At 38.5% G+C, this 26975-nt stretch overlaps 1 protein-coding gene across 1 annotated transcript in view; it reads right to left on the reverse strand.

The window, feature by feature from the left end:
- Positions 1-1052: 1052 nt before the first annotated feature.
- gna13b (guanine nucleotide binding protein (G protein), alpha 13b) overlaps positions 1053-26975 on the reverse strand; it is a 57286-nt gene continuing 31363 nt past the window's right edge. Inside the window, exons 3-4 of the mRNA XM_007233737.4 lie at positions 20777-20827; positions 1053-7501 (exon numbers count right to left, since the gene is read on the reverse strand). Of these exons, the coding sequence (XP_007233799.3) occupies positions 6929-7501; positions 20777-20827 (624 nt within the window). The 3' untranslated portion in view covers positions 1053-6928. The remainder of the gene's footprint in view (positions 7502-20776; positions 20828-26975) is intronic.

Here is a 26975-nt window from a genome sequence, read left to right on the forward strand (position 1 = left end):
TCATCAACTGCTGTGGGTTTCCTGTAAAAAAGAGATCTCTGTAAGATGTGCTACACAACGCTTTGTATACATAATATGTTAATATTTAACAATTTTGTTTTAAGGTAGTACCGCACATATTTACATATTTAGTTCAGCTCGATTTTACCACCATGAAAGATTAAGCAATAAGCTAATGAGCTGAATTCACTGTGCTGGATGGACAACACTAGGGGACAGGTCAGGATTTAGGACAACTTGGGACACAGCCTTTTTTATACGGTGTATATTCTTAAATGTTATGTAATTAAATAATTAAAGAACTATTATGACCACAAAAACTACCATGAAGACATCTTCAGAGATAGTAGGTCAGCTCTTCAGAGACGCAGGTCAGCTGACTCGCTGGCCTGTAAGTGGCCCTCTTTAAAGCATTAGCGATTAGCTTTATCCTACTTGCATACTTCACATTTCACAACTTAGCAAAACACTTACAAAACACAGCTGCAAAATCCTGAACTAACCCTTTAACTGATTCTTCTAATCCACAACTTCACATAGCTCAAATAATTTAGCCCTGACCCCCAAAACAGCCCACATTTGTGTTTGATGAACAGAAGCTAGTAAAAAGATCGATTCTAACGCTGCAGGTTTCCTTGGTTCTAGGGCAGAATGTTACCAAGATAATCACTAATATTTATGTTCTACAAAGTTACCTTTGTTCACAGGACCCTATGTTTAATGGCCTATGCTCCCAGGGCCATTATTCTCGGTCATAGGTTCTCTATGTATTCATTCACCCTAAGATACAAGCTCTGTGTGCCTTATGTTCTAGGCCATAAAGGCACTAAGGGTCCTAGGGCACCTGTGTTCCATGTAGTGTGATAGGGTCTTATGTTCACACGTTTTAAGGCCCCATATTTACGGCTGTACCTTACCTCTGACCCTAAAACACCTGTGTTCCCAAAGCCACATGTTCCTTATGCTTAAGGTTTTGTATAAGGTTTAGTAGTATTCCTTTTTTAAGCACTGAACAAAACAAAATAATATAAATAAATCAATTACAGCTTGGCTTGTTTAAAAAAATGTTTTTTTTTTATTGAAGGATGGAAAAGTGTGAGAAAGCAAAGGTTAGACTGTACATAGAGAGCAGTTCAGTATTCTGTTCTGACAGGAGATGAGAGCCCTGACATCTTTTAGTAGGATTAGAATCAGGATTTACAAAACATTCACATAAGGCAAAAAATTTAATCATCTAAGTACAAAATTTCAATTAAAAATAAGAAAAGGCTTGAAAAAGTCTGAGGCATGAAAACTGGAGGCACTAGAAATCGGCAGTTTCATTTTCAGGCCTAATCTTTGCATAATTCTACATAATCAGCGCACTTGATTTTCTGGGAAAAGAAGAAAAGATTACAATTTCAGGCATTTTTGATTCAGTTTTTCTTTTGTTTCCATTTTCTTTCCACAACATTGAGAGAATCTCAAAGCCATTTTGTTTTCTACACCGTTTACAAAAACAAGCTACAGCAAATCTGCGTCGTAACAGTGACGTACAAGTCATTTCTTTCTCACAGTGCATTCAGGCACAGAAGTACAGGTTAAGTAAGTAGTGTATCTGTGTCTGTTATTACAGCATCACTTGTTTTTTTTTCTATACTATACAGCCCCTAACCTGCTGCCTGGCGTACAGCTACAGTAAAACACTAAAATGAGGCACTGGTGTTTTTGCAGAAAGAGTTTTAAAGAATGTTCTGGAACAGTTTTAATGAATCGTATTTACTGACACACATCTGACCACCACACACTCATAGGCAGTGTGTGTGCTGAGTCAGAAGCATAAGGCCTTCTCTGTGTCTGTTTTGGTAAAATATAAAAAAACAGTCTGATTCATCCATTGATTCTTTTTCCTTTCTCACAAACCACAGACTTATAAGCTGAGGTGCATTCAGATTTGACTTCTGGGCAGCTCTCCAGCAGCACACTGCTTTTGTTTAACAGCAATAAGATGAGCCATTTCATGCTTTAATCTGATGAATACTTCATTATGAGTTTCAATGAGTTCCCCTGAACACTTTTTGAGTTTAAATACACTTGTAATAGAAGCTAATATATTTTTAGAAAAGGCTCTTAATTTACATTTTTTAATTGTATACCCTTAAGCTTAAGACAGGTTTGTGTGGACCGTCTTTATCTCTTATAAACACTTCAGATTTAAAAAATAAAGTATGTAAATGAGATCTGTTGTCCATCGGTCATACTTTCAGAAAGAAAGCATGACTGCAGTTAAACACCCCTGATAACTGCAGTGCACAGAATAGACAGGGACGTAAATGTGATTGTTCAAGTGACATCACAGAAATAGCATAATCAAAACTCAATGATTTTGCAGCTTAGTTTAAATTTATGTATTGGAACTTTACACCATGTACATGGCCAAAACATACATCAATCACGCATGGTGGTACAAGAAAACGTTGCTGTGGCTGTAGCACCCCTAGTGGCGATGCTCAGAATGCAGCCTGAACCAGCTTTGCATTATAATATTATAATATGCGCTGCGAAACATTTTCAAACACAACTACACACAAAAACCAGCCTTGTGTGTAGTGTGTATAGGGCTTTTAAATAGTATACTTTAATACATGCAGTGGTTTAATATAGAACAAGGACAATGCTGAAATTTTACTTTCATACTTTGCCTGATCTTAAAGGGGTAAAAAGAAGTTCTATTAATGAAATGAGTAAAAAAAAAAAAAAAAAAAAAAAAAACTCTTTCAATACAATACAGAACCAATTCTCAGTGTTAAATAGAACGATTTAGAGTATATGAGGCTGAAAAACACTCAAGTACTCCTAGTACAACTAGGGCCATACACTATAACAGTGGTTATGAACGTCATGCCATATCAGTCTTTACAATACTGATGTAACAATATACAAATGATCCTGCTAGACATGTTTTTACAGTAAAAGATGAGATTGTGCGAGTGTTTTTGACCCCCTGGTGTTCACCTACTGCTTCACGGTGGTGCGAACCTGTTAGGACCTGTTCAATTTTTTCATTTTCTATTTGCTATGTTGCTAAATCTAGACCAGGATGTGCACAGCACCTCATAAATACTATGCAACAGTTGCTGACCAGTCACAGCTGCTGGCCTTTAGCAAGTTAGTATGCTAGTAACTAGCTGATAACTGATTGTGAAACGGAGAACTAATAGTTTACATGCTGGCTTCTGGCCTTATTTAACATCACCATCAGTGCGCTAGCATACCGGCTAACGACCTAGCTCAACATGTCTCTGTGGAAATGCCAGAAGAGTTACCCAACGTGCTCAGAAACGGTTAGCCCTGCAAAAAGAGGCAATTAAATGTAATTTTCACTGCAGAGGAATTATCATACATAGTGCTATAATCATATTTTAAGTCATATTTTGTCCACATCCTGCAGTCCTCTTTAAGGAGAAAAACGTTTAAACGCCATATAATGCACCTCAAAAATGACTAAGGCCTGCCTAGAGCTGCTTAAAACCACTCTCTCACTAAAATGTATTTTGCACTGTGATAAAAAGAGCTAAAATGGAGAAAGAGAGAAAAAAAACTTGCTAATGGCTCATTTAAACTGCTGCTGTGCAAAACCTGAAGGCACCTCAACCTCTTTTTTCTCAAGAACGTCTTTCTGATCTCTGGTGAGCACAGAGAGTAGCAGCTACAACTGCACAATAAACACAATTTTAGAAAAATCACAACACATCTGCATACAGTTCTGAAACAGCTCAAACATTCTTACAGGTGTGATGACACTGGCTGCTATCACGTTTAAACAGAAGACCAAGTTTATTTATATTTATGGAAGCTTGATTATTAGGCTTAGGCTATGCCTCGTATTAAAAGTGCTATGCTAATAATAAAGGCCACGCTGTAACTGAGCAAATATGTACATTATTATAACAGAGGCTTTAATTTTAGCATATGCACTAAATAGAGAAGTATTGGGAGACTGACAGATCACACCAGTGGGAGTTTAAGAAATCCCATCCTAAATTTGTGGAGTTGCTCCCCCTTTGCTGACTCAATAACTACACCTGCTGTTAGAGCTGAGTGATGAAGAAATCTATGAGACCCCTGCTCTGTAAATTTAATGTGGTCTGACACCTTGTGGTAGTTGCTGTGATTCCTAAATGATTCCACTTCTTGATAATATCACTCACAGCAGATGAAGAAATATCAAGAATAGAAGAAATATTTCACTGGAGTTTAGTGAGCTCTTTAGAGCCACCCATTAACCCACGGTTTCACTAATGTCAGTCAAGCCTGCATGGCTAGGTGCTTGATTACACTTGTGGTAATGAAACAACATGAAACTTTTTTTTTTGGTTTAGGCTTATTACTGTAAGCAAAGCAGAACAGAGCCTCACACGCACACATCTGAAACGCAAACTCCTGAAGGAAATTAAAATCTGTGCACATGCACACACACTCACTCACTCATCTGAACAGTGCTTGTCCTGCTTTAGCACTTATAAGGGGCACTGACTGGCACATGAGGACAGTGGGTCTGGTCAGAAACGTCCAGAAAGCATAAAATCCTCGCCTTTCACGAGGGTCCTGGGCCTCTGGCCAGGGACATGAGGCAGTTTTTAGCCAGACAAAGAGCTCTAGAGGCTGCAGGTCTGCAGGGCTATTCACTGGACTGCAGCCATTGGGAGCCTGAAACAGTGTCTGCATGCATAGAGATGTATAGCCACCATTCACCATGGAGGTTGCCACACAACCAGATAGGGACCAGTCAAGCAGCAGCAGCAGCAGTAACAGCAGCAGCAATACTGAACGGGTGAGAGGAGAGTGACTGAGGAGATACAACACGGTGTCTTTGAGTGAATATGCAGCAGTAGCAGGAAGAAAAGAGGAGAATTTGCTTTACATCATCAGTGTGGGCTGCATATGTTAGAAAAAAAGAGTGAGATACATACTATACACTTAAAAACACCCCTTATGAAACTGTATACTGGGTGGACACAGCACTATACATCAGCTATAAACAATGTTTGATGAGCAGGAAAATCTTTTCATAAGGTGACTTCTTCTTAAATCCTATCCCTTTTGTACATCACTGGCGTAATGTGGAGAGAAACAGAGATCTTATTGTAACGGGTACCTTTTAACTTTTGGCACTTTATGTATTTTTGTCACCATAAAAAAAACAACCAAAAACAAAAGGGTCAGCTACTTTGATTTGTGGTTAAAATGATTAAAACAGGTTAAATAAATAAAAAAACAAACAAAAATAAACTCCCCCTTCCCTGACGGACACATGTCTAAGTAAAATCTTAAAGGAGGAATCTTGCTGATCTAGACGAAAACAACTTTTTAAAAAAGCATGTTAGTTAACAGGTCAGCAAGACAAACTCGTTCCAACCACTGGTAGACAGCGTGTGAGTGGATTTTAGGGAAGGTTTTAAATTGTTAAAACTTTAAAACACAAAATAAAAGTGGTCGACTTTCAGCCCTGAGTTGACGCCATACTACGCAAGTCTGCCTGCCTGTCCTATGGCAGGGCTTTACTCTACAGCATACGTTCAGTTTAAGTGGTCTAACCGCAGAAACGTGTGTGTGAATGGTGTGTGTTTGTCTGTGTGCGCCTGAAGACCTTCTCATCTATCTCCAAGTAACCATCAATCATCGGTAACCGGTATTCGTCAGCGGCGGCTGAAAAATTAAAGTGTAAACCTCTGAAAATATAACTTACAGGTAAATATATTCATGTATCTATAAAACAAAATAAAACAAAACAACAAAAACAGTCAAAACAGAACCTGATTAGAAGCTACAGCTAAAAACAAGACAGTTACAGCCAGGCAGGTATCGACAGAAAGGCTCAGAACGTTGTTCCTATTAAAATAGAAATGTTAAAATTAAAATGAAAAGGCTTTTAAAACCTGTTTAAACCATTGCTTTTGCCATTTGGTCAGTAATAAAAGGCTCAAAAGGTGACAGATTAAGAACATTGCTGGGATAAAACCCTGCTTTCTCTCCATCAGTCATATATTGGTTAGTAACTCGTATGGGGATAGAAAATGCATCTTATTTTTGGCACCTCTAGTGAGGCTGTGCATGTTGTACACACTTTATGGCAGGCTGATTAATAAAGGCAGATAGGAGCATTGAATTACTCACTCGCTCACACACACAAACACACACACAAACACACACACAAACACACACACAAACACACACACACACACACACAAACACACACACACAAACACACAAACACACACACACAAACACACAAACACACACACACAAACACACAAACACACACACACACACTTTAGTTCATTCATTCATTCACACACTGGGACAGCACAATTAACAACTTCTTAATCAATTTGGCTATTGGCCATAAATGTACAAATTTTAGCCAATAACAATATCACAGTCACTTTTTTGGGGACACATGATCTAAATAACAGTCAAAAATTATGCATCAAGGGTTAACCAATTTAGTTACTATCTGCAATGTGTGTCAACAGAATCAGGACTTTGTATAATCAGGTGCTTTGTTCACATTATGCAGCCCCATCACACACACACACACACACACACACACACACACACACACACACACACACACACACACACACACACACACACACACACACACACACACACACACACACACACTCCCATCTCTAAGCTTTCTGCCCAAACCAAGGCCACGCAGTGGTCACTGACAGACACACCAAGTCATTCAGCACTTCCTTCACACAGCTAAGCCCCTATCTTCCTCACAAGACACCCCCCCCCTAATTTTAGAGCTAGTCTGAAAGGTTATATTGTGGAGTACAAACTTGCAGAACAGTGGAGGGGGAGGGGGGTGAAGCTGAAGGGGTGAGGGAGACCAAACGAAAGAATGACGACAAAAGGAGCCAGAAGAAACACAGCATCACTGCAGCATGAGCTGTTTGAGGTTGTCGTGCAAGATGGTGTCCTTGACATCGCGGAAGACCAGCCGAATGTTCTCGGTGTTGATGGCGGTGGTGAAGTGGTGGTAAAGGGGCTTCTGCTGCTGGTCCCGCCGTTTGTTCCGGAAACACGTCACCAGGAAGTCCTTTACCTCCTCCAGGTTGTGCGGGTCCCCGGTGAAGTCAGAGAAGTAGTCCTTGATGGCCACGGTCTTGACCTTTTCCTCCAGCAAGTCCGTCTTGTTGAGGAACAGGATGATGGAGACGTTGCTGAAGACGCGGTTGTTGACGATCGTCTCGAAGATGTTGAGCGACTCCATCAGCCGGTTGGTCAGTCGGTCCTCCATCAGCACCTGGTCGAACTCACTGGAGGACACCAGGAACAGGATGGAGGTAACACTGTCGAAGCACTCGAACCACCGCCGCCGCTCTGACCGCTGGCCTCCTACATCCACCATCTTGAAGGGAACGTTCTTGATCTCGAAGTCGTACTCATGGATGCCCTTGGTGGGTTTACGGGCCAGCAGAATGTCCTGCTGACTGGGCAGGTAGTCCTGAGGAGAGAGAAACAAAAAAACAGTGTCAACAGACTTTGTGGACACATTATTGCATAGATTAAAGCATCAGTTTGATGACAAATCAAATTCAATTCAAGTCGCTCTCTCCTCCAAATGTAGTTGAGGGATCTAAAGTTTGCTAATTTAGATTTAAACTGAAACAAGGATACTAAAGTGTGGTGTGTAGTGTAGTGAAGAAACCCTACAACTGTACTGTAGGCAGGGTTTGATTTTCTACACAGGCAAGCACACCAGGCTACACCAATATTTTTTAACCGTATATTCTCAAAACCTGTGTTAAATGATTTACATGATTTCCCTCTGAAAAGGAGCATGAATGCAAAGCCAAATGTTTCAGTTACTGTATGTAACTAATTGCCCTGACTGAGTGAATGAACCACTTTTGACAGCACTACTAAACGCAAATTGTATAACTTATTTTTAAACGTGCATTAATTACTTGTGTACATTAGACTTGCATCTCCTCTGCTGAATAGACTTCACAGACCATCTATGCCTTTGCTGATTGATTACTATGGCTGTTATGGATAGTCCACATAATCAACAACATTGACTCTGAATAAAAATGGTCCACTCCAAATTTCAATGTTAGCAAATCCTTCCTTTGTAAGTGCACTGTCCAACAAAGTTCTTGGGACAGAATACAAAAGAGGGAGGGTTAAAGGCTGCTCCCTCAGTTCACAATCAGCTTGCTCACCAAAAGTGACAGACACAACAGATTACATATTTTCCTTTAAATTTTTTTAAGGGCATTTAAATCCCATGCTCAGCTGTTTCTACATACCAAAACAATCATGATTTTATGCTAAACATGAAGAGATCACACATGCCTGCATTTTAAAGAGGTATATATAGCAGAAATATATAGCTAAACTCAATTTGAGGGTTGGTTTAAAATTAGTACTGGACTATACAGCACTTAATTTAGTTTCTCCATTGAAAGAGATTTGTTGTCTAGGACTAGTCTTAATCTATGTCTTGGAAACCAATCCTAAATGTTTATTCGTAAACAGTTCAACAGAAACAGGAACCATACATTTATGTTAGATTTCTTAAGTGGTAATTCTCACATATCTGCAGCAGCAGCACTTTCAGGGTGGACAACAGGCCAAAGCAGTGACTTCATTTAAACAAGTAAGAGGAACATTAACACTTCCTCCAATACAGAAGGGCTGCTTTTCACTTAGGTTTTTTTTCACAACTATAGTTGGTTTGCTATAGTCCTAACGAGTTAATGAGTCTGTGAACATGGAACATTTTTCCCTTGGTTTGGTTTCACACAGGGAAACCCCCAAGTGCGTCACAAAAAAATAGAATGTTTTTTCCACTTATTAGTTGGACCTGTCTGGAAGTGTAAGTAAGACTATGGCTTTAATTAATGTCAAAAGTTTGGGGCACAAAAAATTAAAACATTATGCGTGTGTAAATTTCTTCTCACAAGCACAAAAAAAGAAATTGTGTGTGCGTAGAAGTAAATATCGCTCTTGAGCTTCAGTTTTGTAATAGGAGTGTGTATAAGGAATCAATTTTTCGATGTAAACCCATCTTCATTTCAATGATCCAATATTGATTCATATAAACCAAAGATCGAACCTTATAATTAGCCCATTTTCCCCGTATATGCGTACAGTTTTAACATCTCACAAGACCATCCTTTTTTGAGCACCACCCTCTGACTGGGGTGATCAGTTAAGATGGAGGTGGAGCACGGCACCCAGGAGTCAGGGGAGTTTCTGTAAAAATGCAAACAATTTTCTTCTGTATTTTCACTATTTGCGGCCTGTGTTAGCATAGCAGGGTTAGCCGTTTCAGCGGTTAAGCTAAACCCACTTTAGCCAGTGCACTAGCAGCGTGAGGCGGTCATACAGCGTAACAGGTTTAACCGTTAGACGGAATAACCGTAGGTTGACGTGTTACTGAATGATTTAATGTGTACATAGAGAAATTATGATTGTGTTCTCTATGTAGTACTCTATGTTACTAATTCAGATTATTTTGTCCCCAGGGATGAACTTGATGAGAGATGAACTCCTGTTTTTTTTTTTTCTTTGAATTTAATAAAGTTTTCCCTCTTCACATTATAATTTTTACTTGTTGTATTTTTATGATCACTTATATTACTGATTATTGTAGTATTACATCCAAACTTATGGGTATAAGTAAATTTCACACTTTTATTTGCAAATAAAGAAGAAATTTATGAAGCACGTCTATAAAGTGCCCATGGCTTCCGAAGCCTTATTATTATTGTTCTGGAAGCACGTAATGTTTTACCCACACAGAAACGTGTGACTAAAGTGGCCATTCCAAACCTGTACAGAGATGTGAAGAATGGTGTCGCAATTAACTACATTAAATTATATTAATAAAAAAAACTTAACTAGTGTTAAGTCTTCATAATATAAACACTAATATTTTAATAATGAAAGTTACAGTGGTTCTTGTACAAATACATTTTATATTTAATCTACAATTTTTATTGTAACTGAAATGTCCCTAAATTAATACATTTTGAATCAAATTGAGACCTTGTAAATTGGAATTGGAACTGGGAAATTAGTGGTGATCCTCACCCCTATTTTCAATTGTTTTTTTTTCTCTCAAATTTACAGTGGTCCTCATGCGCTGTGTGCATTTCTGTGGCTGCTTTTTTGGGTTAATGAAGCTTTTGTGAGCAAGAATAAAACTGGGTGGTTTTGACAGTTCGGGGGCAGGTTAAGGTCAGGGTCATCTGCCCCAGCAAATGGTATTGGCTTATATCTCCAGATTTTGAGTGAACGTATACTACGAACAGCCTGCTTCAGAAACAAAGACGGAAGAGGGCGAGAAAGAAGGACAGCAGGAAAGTTAGCTAGCTATGCTAACTAAAATGAAAATGAAGGTTTTATAGTGGTCTGACTAAAGTCTTAATGAGATGCTTTGGTTTGACCTTAGACAGGACTTTTAAGCTCAAAAACCATCCAATGTGCCCGAGTAAAAACAATTCTGCTAAGAACAGTGGACCAAAATTCCTCCACAGAGATGTGAAAGACTCGGTCAGTTGTCAGTAAAGCTTGATTGCAGTTGTTGCTGCCAAGGGTAGGTACAACCAAGTTATTAGGATTAGGGTTCAAACACTTTTCACACAGGACTAGACTGCTTTGGATAGTATTTTTTCCTTTAATAAACAAAATTAGCATTCTAAAGATGCTTGTTACATTTAGTCAGATTATATTTGTGTGATAGTTTGTTTAAAAATCGGAAAAAATCAGTATGACAAAAAAGCAAAAAATAAGAGAAATCGGAAGGGGGGAAATAAAATTTCATACTACTATATATGCAAAAGATTAATCAATATCCATCCATATTAATCATTCATACTCTTCTACATCCAATACCTCCTACCACTCATCAGTACTCATCCATATCTATACTTCATCCTTAACACCAATTCATTTCCAGAGCCCTCATCAAATCGTATGCCCAACCACCATACACTACATCATATATATACTCCTCAATACCCATCCATCCCTATAGCCCATCCTAATTAATACCAATCCATTTCTATACCCTTAATCAAAACTTGAATATACCCACACATACCCCACATCAACACCACAGATTATAATGCATAGTGTTAGCATAATGTTTTCTAGCTTTGAAAAGCGTCCTGAACATGATAAGACCAATTAATTGCCTCTTAATCAAGTAAGCAAAGTTCACAATTACTTTAAAAATAAAGTAAGGCTTGACAATTTAACAATGTATAATATTGTTCTAATACTGTTTGAACACAAGTACTTAAACATTACAATAATTATCAAGTTAAGAGAAGGGGAAGCAAAACTAAAGCCCATAAACTAAAGGCAATTCTATGAGGAACTTTCCATACTGGTGCAAGGCCAGAGGGCACATTTCTGGAATTCCACACAGGATGACGTCACCAATGACACTGCTGGATGGAAAAGCCATGCAGGATGGGTCCAGTACCTCCACACCAGAGACACCAGAGAGAAAGTTCTGGGACATATTTTTATTCATTTAATAATTCACTGGTCATTATGAACTGGTTAGTTTTGGAATAGCAGTCTTAACTGTCCAGGTAAATCTAGGCTTTCTACAAAATATTGGAGCACTGATGTGAGGCTTTAATCACATGCACTGATAAGAGTGTAAGTGAGGTCAGGACGCTGGATGATGACCAATCCACCTCACCTTTCCAGAGATCATCACTCATTACGCTGCCTGGCCTTTTCAATTGTGTGTGCTGTACTTTAGTGCTTTGAACATCTGCATCAGCAATAGGTGCAAAATGAAGTGCATTCATTACAAAGAGTGTACACAAACCTTAGGACATACAGGTATGTACAATATAGGGGTAAGTGTATGCTTAAGGTACACTGCTAAGACAGATAAGAATCATGTGGTGTAATGTCACCTTTCACTAGTCATATCTAACTTATTTTACTACTACAAGGAAGCGTCTGACGTCTTTATCACTGGAAACCCAGAAACTCGCACAGTTTTACTTTCTGAGTGGGCTGTCTGGAAACAATGATGAGTGAATTAGTGTCCTCTTGGTTATTAGTTTGCACATGCACTCAAATGACTATACATCTGCTATTACCAATTCGTGGAAAGGAAATCTCGAAGTCACCTCTTGTGTTCAACAGAGCTGTTTCTTTCAGTTAGAATGCTCTGTTGTAGCTTTCTCCTCCACACAACAGAAGTTAAAGGATTCGTGGTAAACACTCTGATTGCTGTTCAAGCTAAATTCTCCACTTTTTCTCACTGAATTACTGTGACACCCTTTAACTGACTGAGTATATTATACTTCTCAGGTTGCAAATTTATTGTTACTCTGGTTCTATTCTATATTAATGCGTCTCCTGCAACAGCACAATGTAAACCAAATGTGGCCCCTTCTTGTCGTCATACAAAAGGTGGAAAGGAAATAGACTGCACTTCAGACTGGCCAATTTAACAGAAACACCTACATGGCATTTCCACTTACTGGTCATTGGTTAACACCAGGACCACACATCTAAACAGGAACACACACACACACAAACACTGTAACCTCACTTCAGCACACACACACGTTCCAAAGTCAAGTGGCCAATTCCCCCAGAGCCCACTCAGTGCCTTCAGTATTTCCTGTGTGTGTGTGTGTAAGAGAGAAAGAGAGAGATTGGAGGAGCCCACTAGAATAAAAAAAAAAAAACAAGACACTGATTATCAGGCTCAAGACAGAGAGAATGAGTCTGTGTGACAGTATGGATCTCTCTCTCACACAAGCCAATACACATACAGGTGGCAGAGCTACTGAGAACAAGAGAACAAGTAGAAAATAGGGGGGAGACTTCCGGTTAGACATGATAGGAGTAGCAGGGTGAGTGGTGAGCTCCCGGTCTAACTCGTGGATAAACCCTCACTACCCTTGGAAATTCAATATACTCGAACTCGGGAAATTTAAAGGATGAGTGGGGCGAAAAACAAGAAAGGTCTACTCAAAAATAAACAAGCAGGAGGGAAGGAGACCGAAGAACAAGACCGCGACTCGGAATCAGAAAATGGCAGCGGGCTAAATGACACAGCTAAAGCCATGCAGGACGTTAGCAAGCAAATCAGCTCGCTGAAGTCTGAGCTCAAACAATATCTGTCTGAGTTTCGAGATGAAGTTAGACAAGATGTTAAAACTGAGATTGACGGTCTGAAGAATGATATCCTCCAGAAAATACAGCAAACAAATGAGGAGGTACAGTCTCAGGGAGCTAGACTCACGGAAGCCGAAAGGCGTATACAGGAGCTCGAGACGGCTAATACGGAGCTGATGGAGACGGTTGTAGCTGAATCTGGCCGACGGGAGGCTTTACAGGCGAAGGTGACCGACCTGGAAGGACGCTCCCGTTGGAACAACATTCGCATTTACGGTGTGAGGGAAGGCTCGGAGGGTACCTCAATGGTGGCGTTTGTAGAGGATCTTCTCAAAACACACCTGGACCTCGGCGACGCGGACCTGCAGATCCAGAGAGCACACAGGTCGCTAACTTCCAAGCCCCCTAATGACGAGGCTCCACCAAGATCTATTGCAGTCAACTTCTTACAGTTCCGCGTGAAAGAACTTGTTCTGAAAGCGGCCTGGGCAAAAGAGCTTAAAATACAGGGCAAACGCATCTCAGTTGCACAGGACTACCCAACCGAGGTGATGTCGAAGAGAAGGGAGTACATGGACATCAAAAAAGTCCTTAAAGAACATAACATCCGCTTTCAGACTCCCTATCCAGCCAGGATGAGAATCCAGTGGGATAGCAGGGCTAAGCTCTACCACACCGCGGCGGAGGCGGTGAATGCAATGGAAGAGATGGGTATGGCAGTTCCGAACTTCCGAACCGCGTCGCAGGGCTTTACTCGGGTTGAGAAACCCCAAAAGGATCCACATTGGCGAACAGTAACTAGGAAAAGTAAGATGGACAATGTAAGAGAGAAACTCCAAGGTTTCCGCCGACTCCACTCAGGTTCACAGTGAGACCCACACCCTTATATTTGGAGGAAGAGACTTATTGATGTAACGTTACAGATAATTCTTCTATTTCAAGGGGGACCTTTCTGAACACATTCTCGTTATGGGTGAGATGTCATTAATGTAAAAATTTACGCTATGACACCTTTCAGTATTCAAGTAACGTTACGTAGTCAAAATTCAAATTAAGTACCTTCCGCTTCTGTGTTTTTTATTTTCGTTTTGTATAGTTTTACTATAAGAAGACCTTATTATTTAATAATTACCGGGTAGACAATATAGGTGTGCAGTATAGCCTGTATAAGCGTATGGGGGGCCCCATATAGAAGTGGGCAATTCCCCCCAGGGCCCAAATATAGGTTGGGTCCAAACGGGGTGTTAGGATACCCCAAAGTTGGAGGTCACTGTTCATTTCCCTTTGTTCGGGAAATTTGTTTTTTATTTTTATGTTGTTTAAGCTGCCAGGGTAAAATTTGCATTGTTTCTGAAGGTATAGATGGTGTACGATCTAAAAGTAGTTACTTTAAATGTAAATGGGTTAAATAGTCCCATTAAAAGAGACAGGGTGCTGAGGAGGTTAAAAAGGGAAAAGGTACAAATAATCTTTATACAAGAAACACATTTATCCCCAACCGAACATGAAAAATTGAAAATTTTTGGATATAAACAGACATATTACTCCTCCTTTAAAGACATGAAGAACAGAAGAGGTGTAGCAATCATGCTTCAAAACTCTCTTAATTTCGAATTAACCAAAGAAATTAACGACAAAGAGGGTAGATTTGTATTAGTACAAGGCAAGCTCGAACAAATGCCAATAACCTTATTTAATGTATATGCTCCTCCTAATAGTAATAAGGCCTTCTTCCAAATCATCTTTGACTTACTTGCTTCTGAGAGCCAGGGAACATTAATTTGTGGGGGCGATTTTAACTTGGTACTCAACCATAGAATGGACACTACTAGTACTAAGAGGACTCAAACCAGGGAGGTAAGAATAATGAATAACATCTTAGGAGAATTGGGTCTATTGGACGTATGGAGAGATTTGCACACTGGTGACAGGGACTATACATTTTACTCGGCCCCACATAAAGCATATTCAAGACTGGATTACTTTTTTATGTATTTGAAAGATAGACACAAAATATTTGATTGTAGTATAGAAGATCCAGGTGTTTCAGACCACTCAGCTGTATATTTTAAATTAAAATTGAATACACTTCCCAGAACCTCAGTTTGGCGATTAAATACAGGACTCTTAAACAACCCTACTATCATCCAACAAATGAAGGATGAAATTAAACAATTTTGTGAAATCAATGATAATGGAGAGGTAAATCCTACCATACTTTGGGACGCGGCTAAGGCAGTCCTACGGGGAAAATTTATCGCAGTTACAACAGCTCAAAAAAGGATAAAAGAATTTACATACAAAATCCTTGAAGGAGAACTTGCACAACTGAGGGAGACTCATAAAGAAAACAAAGATCCACAGATTTATAAAAATATGGTAGAGATAAAGAAGAAATTAGAGGAATACCATAGAGAAGAATTTGAAAAAAAATTAAGGTTTTTGAGACAAACGTGGTATGAATCTGGTGCAAAAGCCACAAAGGCTCTAGCTAGGAAATTACAGAAACAAAGAGCGCTAAATATTATCCATCAGATTAAGAATCCACATACAGGAATAGTCTCGAATAACGCATTAGACATAGAAATCAGCTTTCTAAGTTACTACAAAAAACTATATACACAACCCCCCTTAAAAGATCCTGAGGAGATTAAAGATTTCCTTCAGAGGCTGGATCTGCCTTCAATTGGAATAAATCAAAACAAATTATTAAGTGAAGAAATTACACAGGAAGAGCTGGATACTGCAATCAGTCATTTAAAAAATAATAAAACGCCTGGAAGTGATGGATATCCAGCTGAATGGTACAAAATGTTTAAAACTGAGATCTCACCAATGCTGTTAGCCTCTCTTAATTGGACCCTCAAAAAAGCAGTTACACCTCCATCGTGGAGGGAGGCACAAATCTCACTGATAGCTAAAGCTGGCAAAGATAAAGAACTATGCAGTTCATATAGACCAATCTCAATCCTGAATGTGGATAATAAATTATTTACATCCATAATTACAAACCGACTGAATAATTTTGTATCTAATTTAATAGATCCAGATCAGACAGGCTTTGTACAGGGGCGCCAAACACATGATAACATAAGGAGAACACTACACATAATTAAATACATTAACAGTAGACAGCTGAACGCAGCCTTACTTAGTTTAGACGCGGAAAAAGCATTTGATCGGGTGAGCTGGCAATTTTTGTTTTTGACGTTAGAGAGACTAGGCTTCTCAGAAAATGTGATCAAGTGTATTAAGGGATTATACTCACAACCCACAGCTAGGATAAAAGTAAATGGTAGGCTGACAGAGAGTTTCCATCTGGAGAGAGGGTGTCGTCAAGGCTGCCCTCTGTCACCTACAATTTTTTCAATTTTTATTGAACCGCTAGCACAGGCAATACGGGAAGCTTCTGATATAAGGGGTATTAGTGTTGCAGGAGAGGAGCACAAGGTGGCACTCTTTGCTGATGATGTATTGATATACCTTAAGGACCCAGACATTTGTCTTCCAGCTTTACTTAAACTTCTGAATACATATGGGTCCTATTCTGGCTATAAATTGAACCTTGAAAAAACACAAGTCTTGGCATTTGGAGATGCGCCAACGTCTAACACTAGACAATTATTAAATCTTGAATTGGAAACACATTCCATTTTATATTTGGGCATTAAGTTAACTAAAAAGCTAAGTGACATGTATAAAGCAAATTACCCCTTAATAATTACCAAAATTAAAAAAGATTTGTCAAGGTGGTCCATAATCCCCTTAGACTTAAGCTCTCGAATTGAAACCATAAAAATGAATATTTTACCGAGACTGTTGTACCTTTTCCAAGCTATTCCGGTGGAAATCCCTGTAAATCAGTGGATTGAGTGGGACAGAAAAATATCCCGATTTGTTTGGAATGGAAAGAAACCTAGAGTCAGGTACACAACACTGCAACTAAGTAAGGACAAAGGGGGATTAGCACTCCCAAATCTTAAAGAATACTATCAGGCGGCACAACTGAAGTACTTGGTTCTCTGGTGTAACACAGGAGTAACAGCTAAATGGAAGAACATTGAGCTCTCCACAAAATCTTTTCCAGTACAGACCTTGATAGGGGATAGGCTCAGATTGATTAATTCGGAGGTGAATCCTATTGCTCTCCACACCCTCAAAATTTGGTTTGGTTTAGTTAAACAATTTAAATTACAGACTCAAATTAAGCAACTTAAATGGTTTGCCTATGATCACTCATTCCAACCAGGATTGTTAGATCATCATTTTAAATTATGGGCTCATAAAGGGCTGACAGCTTTCTGTACATTGATAAAAAACGGGAACCTGATGCCATTTCAGGAGCTGAAAGAGAAGGTCAATCTTAATAATCAAGATTTTTTTAGATATCTGCAGATCCGTGATTATTATTTGAAAGAGATCAGGTCCACGGATCCACAGCTGGAAGAGAACCCCATTATTATTCAATTAGTACAGGCTTACTCTATACAACCCAAGAAAATAATCTCTAAACTTTACAATGGAATAAGGAACTCAAAAAACGAATCAACTGATTATGTTAAAAAAGCATGGGAAAGAGAGTTAAATATTGTAATACCCCAGTTGGACTGGGATAATATCTGGAAAACACAACTTACATCTACAAGCTCAAGAACTTGGCGTGAATTCAGCTGGAAAAATGTTATTCGATTTTTTATTACCCCTAAAGTCAAATCGATGCATATGGGTGTTTCACAACCATGCTGGAGGAACTGTGGCTGCCTTGACGTAGGACAATTCCATATTTTTTGGGAATGTACTAAAATCCACTACTACTGGGATGAAGTCTGGAACCATATTACCAAAATCCTCTCGCTGGATATTCCCAAGGAGTTCTTGGTGCTTTATATGGGAAATCTATCAGATTGTCTTGTCGGAGCAGACAGATACCTGATGCAGATTTTTTTAGTAGCCAGCAAGAAAGCAATTACTCGAAAATGGATGCAGGCTGATCCCCCTACCATAGAGCTGTGGAAAGATATTGTTAATGAGATATATGAGATGGAATCCCTTACCTTTGCCCTGAGATTAAACAAAGTTAAAATTAAAAAGAAATGGGGAAAGTGGCTAGACTACATTAACACCTGACTGTATTTAATAGCCTTGAATGTTGGAGAATTTTACCCTAACCCTGGTCTCTTTGTGAATGTGTATGTATGTGCATGGATATATCCATGTGTGTATATATATATTTATATATATATTTTTTTCTTAACCCATGTTTGCTCGTTTTATTCTTGATTTGTAAGCAAGCAATTTTTCTTATTTTTGGATAATACCACCATAATGTCAATTGTACTATTATTTGTTCCCTGACAGCTTTGTTTGTATGTTCTTTTAAATAATAAGCTTTGATAAATCAATAAAATATAAGTTTAAAAAAAAAGAAAATAGGGGGAGGTAAAGAAAGAAAGAGAGAGACCGCACGAGTGTGTGAGCACAAATAAGCAAGGAAAAGTAGATAGAAATGTAAAGAACAAGTGTTTGATTTCCTTCCGGGAGTGGGGGTGGGGGCGAGTGAACACATGAGAGAGAGACACACATAGTCTGAGTGTGTGAAAGCGAAAGAGCACAAGAGACGGTGAGAGAAAGAAAGAGACAAAATGTTAAGAGAAAAAATAAGAAGCGGGTGCAACAGGTAAAGTGAGCACGCAAGCGAAAGGTAGAGAGAAACAGAGTGAGATATACTGTAACAGTTACAGTCTGTAACACACACACACACACTCACACAAAACCACCAACTTCCTCTGAGCTCAGAGACGAGCATCATCTACGCACCCAACTGACGGCAGCTGGTCACATGACGTAGAGCTGAACATGGGTCGACTGCGTCACGCTGGGGCTGATGGAAATCTGAGAAACTGTCTAATGATCACCTCAACCAGAACCACGGTTTACACGCCGAGGAAAGAGGAGGAGGATCTCCAGATAAACAGCTACTGCAGATATTCACACAAACACTCATACAACCAAACACCTCTTCAGCTGCTGGAGGGGCTTTCCTAACCTACCTACAACATTTCACATTTTCCAACATTCCTTTGGCATGCATTTATTTTATTACCAATTTAGCACCTTCTTCTAATAAATAATTATTATACATTTTATACTAATATTGATTTCTTTTATTTGCTATGCTGTATTTATCACAAACTTGTTCTCTTATTCAAACAATAAAAATGTGTAGCTTTATAATTTTATGTATTTACATTCTTTGTGAGCTTGATACATTTTTCTTAGTCAAAAAACATTATTAACATTCAGCATTTTTCAACAGGGTTAAGGAGGGGGACAATAACAGTGAGGAAACTGACAATAACATTCTTTGTTAATGTGTAAGTGTATACTGTAATTTAATATGCCAAATGTTCAATAAATCCATTTGTATGGGAAAATTTCTATTTCATTTTGCAGTTTTTATTTGTTTTACTTCATAGTAGTAAAACTGAGGTAAAGTGGTGTTCAACCAACCTCCTGAACTCACTTATGCTGTTATAGCTGAATGCAATCAAATCATCAATGCTCTAAAATCTAGTAGAAAGCCTTCCCCAGTGAAATGTGATCCTGTTGTTGTTGGAATAATCGTCACTACCAACGTGTTGATTTTAGAAGAAACAATAAATGAGCAGGTGTCCCAATACTGTTATTTATAAAGCACAGCCTAGCTGATTGACTGCATTTGGGGTAAAGTTGAGAGAGGGTCGATTTGTTTTGCTGAACTATCACTTTAAATACAGTGTTACAGTCTGCTGTAAGATTCTAATGGTGTGCATGCAGCACATGGCCACATTCACTTCCTCCTGTGTGTGTGTGAGTGACAGAGAGAGAGAGACAGAGAGAGAGAGAGATAGTGAGTGAGAGAGAGAGAGAGAGGTGTAAGAATTGGTGATTGGTGTGAAAATTAAATTGTTTCTTCACACAGCCTACTTAACCAGTCAGATATGCACATACACCACTACACAACTAAAATAGGCACTGATTATAAAATATCCTGCACCATTTTTTTAATTAAAAATCATATAACAGTAGTCGAGGTTAGGGGTGGAGTTTGGGTGCACTAAATATTCTCTGTAATTTCTGTAATTTAAACGGACTGTCTTAATACATTACAGTTAATAAGACTTAGAAGGTCTGACAACTCATGCACAACTTATTATTATATAGAACCCGGACTGAAGTATGGAAACAGCTTAGTTTCATGATGATGATGAACAGTTAACAAAACACACTATAAAATAAATGGCACGGCGCAAACAATATTTTTCTTGTTCTATATTTTCTTACTGCAAGAAACCACCTAAGTGCATTTATTAGGGATTCTGAACCCCTTCAAATGGTTTTAGGTGAGCGTGTAATCATGCAGTAAGAACCAGTTAAATAGTGTACATAAGCTTCCATTTCTTTTTAGCCAAAGCACACCCTGGATCACTGACTATAATTGGAAAGACTGAATATAAAACAGAATGCTTAGAATTTTACTTGTAATTCCCATCTTGGAAACTGGGAGTGTGGGGACCTTTAAAACCATAAACATTAGTATATATGTTTATTAGGCATTAAACAAAATACTTACCGGCATTCCGAGTTTATCCAAGTTATCCAAAAAATATTTCACCGATTCACCCTGTGGAGAAGAGCACAAAAAAATAGTTATTACTGTAACAAAAAAAAAACTGCACCGTCATCTGCTGTAAAAACAACCAAATGTGTGGGTTTCCCAAAAGTTTCTTAGCACAAAGATGATCCTTAGATGGTCGAGCATCACACTGAGCACTCTCTCTCTCTTTGTTAATGTGAAATGCTTTTGGGGGACTTGACCCTGATAATTAGGGATATGGAACATGGCTTAAACTTTTAAACATTTCCATCACAATATTCTAAGACAGTTTAATAGTCATACATGGTAAAGGTAGCGGTAAATTACTACAAATACAACTGCACAGTTTATAAAAGAAGATAAGTTTTAACCAGGAGAATGTATTAAAAACAAAAAATAAAAAAGGAGGAAGAAAACAATATCCGTCTGAAAGACTAAAGTTGAAAATAAACAGGGCCATCTCAAAAAATTAGAATATCTTAGAAAAGTTACTTTGATTCAGTAATTCAGTTAAAAATGTGAAACTCATATTATATAGATGTATTAAACACAAGGTGATCTATTTTAAGCGTTTATTTATTTTATAATTTATGAGTATGGCTAACAGCCAATGAACACCAAAAATCAGTGTCTCAGAAAATTAGAACATTATATAAGACCAATTGGTACTTTTGGCAGTGTGGGCAGTGTGCCAATTCCTGCTGGAAAATGAAATCTGCATCTCCATAAAAGTTGTCAGTAGCAGAGGGAAGCATGAAGTGCTGTAAGATTTTGTGGGAAAACAAAACTGCACTGACTTTAGACTTGATAATAAAACACAGTGGATCAACACCAGCAGATGATCAGCATGTCTCTCCAAACCATCACTGATCAGAAAATTTTACATTTCATTTGTAAATCAAGGGATCAGAGTCTGAAGTCTGAGTGGAGAGAGACACAGTCCAAACTGTTTGAGGTCTAGTGTGAAGTTTCCACCAATCAGTGATGGTTTGGAGAGACATGTTATCTGCTGGTGTTGATCCACTGTGTTTTATTATCAAGTCTAAAGTCAGTGCAGTTTTGTTTTCCCACAAAATCTTACAGCACTTCTTGCTTCCCTCTGCTGACAACTTTTATGGAGATGCAGATTTCATTTTCCAGCAGGACTTGGCACACTGCCAAAAGTATCAATTGGTTTTATATAATATTCAAATTTTCTGAGACACTGATTTTTGGGTTTTCATTGTCTGTAAGCCATAATCATCAACAATAAAAGAAAAACCCTTAAAACAGATCACTCTGTGTTTAATACATCTATATAATGTATGAGTTTCACATTTTGAACTGAACTGAAATAAAGTAACTTTTCAAAGATAAGAGATGGCCCTGTATCAAAACGACCATACACAGAATGGTAATGATATGGGTCCTTTAAACATAGACAAACATGACAGACATCACATCACACCTGGTGAGAAACACATTTAAATTTAGAGTCAGAACACCACATGAGGACGGCGTGCAGTGCAGGGGTATCATTTGTGGTGAACCCTTTGCAGAAATAATCATTAAGAGATCTGAATGTAGTTCAGGTAAACAACAGGACTGTGTAGTTTTCCTTCACAATTAATACAAGCAAAAAAGCACTGTTCAAGCTCAAATACCACGATTACCATAACTCCCTGAAAAATCACACTGAGGAGGAGTAAGAGATAATTAGCGACATTTTTAGCCAAACAGAGATTCTAAAATAAGAGTTTGATCGGGAATGAGTAAGTCAAGTAAAAGAAACAACATTCCCCAGCAATACCCTGAATAAAAAAGGAACAAAAAAGGGAAAACAAGTGAGTCTTTAAAACATTTAAAGATATAGTTTTGGTACAAACACACAAGTAACCAATTAGTCTTTAAATGTTTGGTTGAGCACAATTAAAAAAAAAATTAGACACTCAATTGCACGGTAAAGAATATAATTACATCATTTCATAATATCTTTAAATCAAGTAATCTGTAGTAGACTTGCTAATAATGTGGTTTCTGATTCCGTATGACTCACTATTATTTATAAACAAGGATAGCCAAAACAATGTTGTGGTCCATGTTTATAATAAATAGTGAGGCAGAAACCACATCAAGTCTTTTAGACATTACTTTAAGGGAAATCACAGAGCTGATTTAGTGTGACGTGCTCCATTTCAGAGAATCCTACATTCAATGCTGGGTTTGGGTAGTTAATAACATTATTACATATCTGTGTTGTTGTCATGGTGAGCCCTGGTTTTATTCACCACCACTGTAAAGAAATCCAAGTAGTCAGGTTTCTCTACAATGAACCACAACTTCACACCAACCCCCCTGAAGCCACATCCTGGCTGATCGAGTACTTTGGGTGCAGGTTTAATTTTAAATCGAGTTATCAACTTTAAATGAGGACTTTCTTGTTGTTGTTTATGTTCCCAGGCACTGTGTATAACCACAGCGTGACCCAGAACAACCTGAGGGAAAGCCTTCACCAACTTCCTTCGTCCAAGCAGCCCCTCTGAAATCACACATTCAGGGGTTAATGTGGTTTTGGGAGGTGGGGTTAGTGGGGGGTTACACAAGAAGGTCTTTTATGGTGGCTTGTATATCATAATAATAAATACAGCAACCATCAGAAAAGCCCCCGAAACCCTCTCCAGCCCGGGCATGGTGCCACTGGGCAAGGTCAGTTCATCTCCAATGGAGGGTGTGGGCCCTTGGGAACAAAGCTCCAAACACTGGCCAGGATATCATTTCCTAAGCCAAGAATAAAGCGGAAGTCCTGTTACTCAGAAACACCTGAGGGTGAGCCACACTGGAGGCGACTTATATCCAGAGACCACTTGGTCAGAAATCAAACTTACACATTCACAGATTTATACTAGAAGTACAAAGTTAACAAATAAGCAGAATTATAATCAGTTTTACAGTTTTAAAGTCTGGATGGGTTTCTGACTAAACATGGCCAAGAAACTCCCACTGTGACAGACAGGGTGAGAATCTCAGGAACCTTACAGTTCAATTCTATTACAATTCAGAGGTCTGCAATGAAATTATAGAACAATTATCAATGTATCTTGATGCATCCTTTTCCTCTATAAAGCGTTTCTGTTTCCTCATTGCATGACTACATGAGAGAGAGAAAGAGAGGCTGAGAGTCTTCAGCACAGTGCTTCTATTTATGAACAGATTCAGAATCGTCCACATCTAAATCGAGATGCTTCGAAATAAACAAAACATTTCCCTACCCATAGTGACAAGAAGGAAGATGTCTGACTGACATGCAAAACTGTCAAAGATTATATCATGAATAATTGTGGCTATTCATTCTAACAAATGCATACAGAAACTTTAAGTTGTACCAACTGCTAAACAGAAACAGCTAATGGGAGTAACTGAAAAAGCATCGCAAAAGATGCAGTTACTGCAAGCAATGGATATTTATTGATAGCAACTAGATATTTATCATTCACTTTTATTTTTATTCACTCCAATATTTTTATTCACAAGAAAAATGGTTGGGTCCACACAGACGGTGCTATCTTTTAAACTGTGCATCAGATACAGATGTAAATACCTGAAAATAAAAACTGAAATGTTGCTTTTGTCTCATATTCATCTTTTCATTTTAAACTCAAGTTTTCAGTCTAAAGCAGAAACAAAGGGATTGGACTCACTGTTCACACAGTGTCAGCCTCTAAATACAGACTAATGGAAGTACACAGACAGTTGGGGGATAACATACGGGCTGAGTTAAAAATCGCAGGACACCTTTATTCAAGAAATGTAAGCAAAACTAAAATGAAAGGGAAAATGACATAGGTAATGGGTAAAGGGGTCTATATTTTAGGATATGTTTGTAACATGGCAGTCATCTTGAAAGTCACCATATTTCATTTTTACTTGCCCTGTAAATTATCTTCTTACTGTCCATGTATATTATGTGTATATTTAGAGGCTGATAAAAAAAAACAGAAACAGTAGAAATAAGAAGGCAGGTCGAAATTGCAGAATATTCCAAAAGCTGTTCTGTAGCTTTGTGGGTTTGAGCTGCATCCTTCCTAGTGTAGATCAGCAGGCAAGATAGTGTCACTGACGTATCAAAATCTGGCGTTTGTTGTTTAAACAGTCTGAAATTCAGCTGCTCTTTGCCAGACACAAAACTTGAGTTTTTAGATAAAAAAAAAAAAAAAAAAAAGATTAACTGCTATGAATTTTAATTAAACTAATTAAAAAATGTAATGAAATGTCATGTTAAAAAAAACGGCTTTTATAAACCCAAATCTGTTATGAATAAAGCTGATGTAAATGACTGCTCAGTGCTTGGGCCCTGTGGATTGCCACTTGGGTGGCTCTCCTTTAAAATGCTTTTCCAGGAAGCGGTCAGGCTGTTTTTGTTTGTTTTATACTGATGAATGTAAAAGAGCAATGTTCTGATTGGCTTTTGATTATTCAAAAAGTATTCCTTGTGAAAGCACTCCTGGAAACAGCAGTGTGAGTAGACAGTGTTAAACTGTGGGTGTGCAACTAACAGGGTTTAAAAGGTAATTTTTAAAATGTCATTATTTCAAGTTTTCCATTTGATATGATTCCTTTAAAATACACTGACAATAATTATGTGACCACGTTCACAGAAATAATGTACATTGGTTACATTAAATTCATACTTCAATTCAGTAAACATCAACTAGTTATCAGTCGCATGCTGTAGCCTAGCATTTTTGCTATGTTATTTTTTTGCAGTGGTGGAGTGTGTGGATGAGCAGCTGCTGCTGAAGTAAATCCTAGAGGAAACACTATTGAAGTCTTTTATGATATCAGTATTGCAGAGTCTAATAAAGCAGTGCAGTTATTATGAAATACATTACACAGCTTTAGAGAAAGATACATGAATAAGTGTACATTTCTCCTATACGTTTGTCACCAAACAGACTTTACATCAGCAGATATAAAGTAATAACATCTCCAGTCTTACAGAAACAGCAGACAGACTGTGAGCACAGGAAAACAAGGCCACGTTCTGACCTCTGCACTAGAAACCTGATGAAACTACCACCAAAGCACAAACAGGCCTGCGCTCACAGGCCTGCGCTCACATCCTTCAGAAGTGCAGCTTTTCAGGCGCACTGTGTCTGAAAACAGGTCACATGAGGGATTTACTGTCACTGCGGGTTTGTGAGCTACACTCTATACGCTTTCCGGTACCCGGGTAAAAACCTGATGCTAGAGCTGCAATTACTCCTCGATTAGAACACATTTATTCTTTAATCTGAGCAAAACCTATTTAAAAGATTCTTAAAGGGGACATGAAACACTTCAAGTATTTAGTATAATTCACAAGATGTATTTTCACTCTAACAAATCTTAAAAGTTTAACAGTTGTCAGTGAAACTGAATTAAAATAATTAGCAATCTAAATGTCTTTTTCTTAAGTAAGCGCAGCGCCATCTTGTCCCAGCGCTGAAAGTGACGTCACGAGGTTGGTTCTCGCACGCCCCACTAACATAAACTATAAGCCTACAGTAATTTAGTTCCTCAATAGATAATAAAATCCAAACCAAAAATCAATGCAAAGTGGGGGGCACTTTTGTATTGCCCCTGGGTGTAGTAATACTGGGTACAGTATACTTTTATAGGGTGAAAATTGAGAAAAAGGTTCACTTTCACTTTCATACCTCGCCTCAGACAGCTGTTCTTCGGAGGTGGCTAGCGGCGCTGAAGCGGGAGAATCCTCCGGTTAGCTGCAATGCTAGGGGTTAGTGGCGAGCACTTTCTAGACCAGGACTATGTGGAGGAGTGGGTTTTGAGTCGGGAGCATTAGTGCCGGACAAATAAGCTGAAGTTTGAGGCTTTTTTCCTCCGTTTTAATTTTTCCTCTGAACAACTGGGATGTACAGACCGTCCGACTGGAGGTACTGTAACAGCAGCAGCTGTGAGCCGCAAGGAACGAGCCAAACAACACGCTCACCCAGCAGAGCAGCGAGAGGTAACTTACCAACTTACCATAGCTAGCCAAAGCTAGCTAACTAACTAACACCAACTAGATGAAGCTAAGTACCCAGTAAGCTTTCTAACTTCCAAACTGAACGGTTTATCAACCAAACGGCGCCTTGATGTTTCAATATCCACTTATATCATGTACGTTTCATTCAGTCTTAATGAATTCTGGACTTTA

Source organism: Astyanax mexicanus, chromosome 19 (genome assembly GCF_023375975.1).
Source record: "Astyanax mexicanus isolate ESR-SI-001 chromosome 19, AstMex3_surface, whole genome shotgun sequence".
NCBI lineage: Eukaryota > Metazoa > Chordata > Actinopteri > Characiformes > Acestrorhamphidae > Astyanax > Astyanax mexicanus.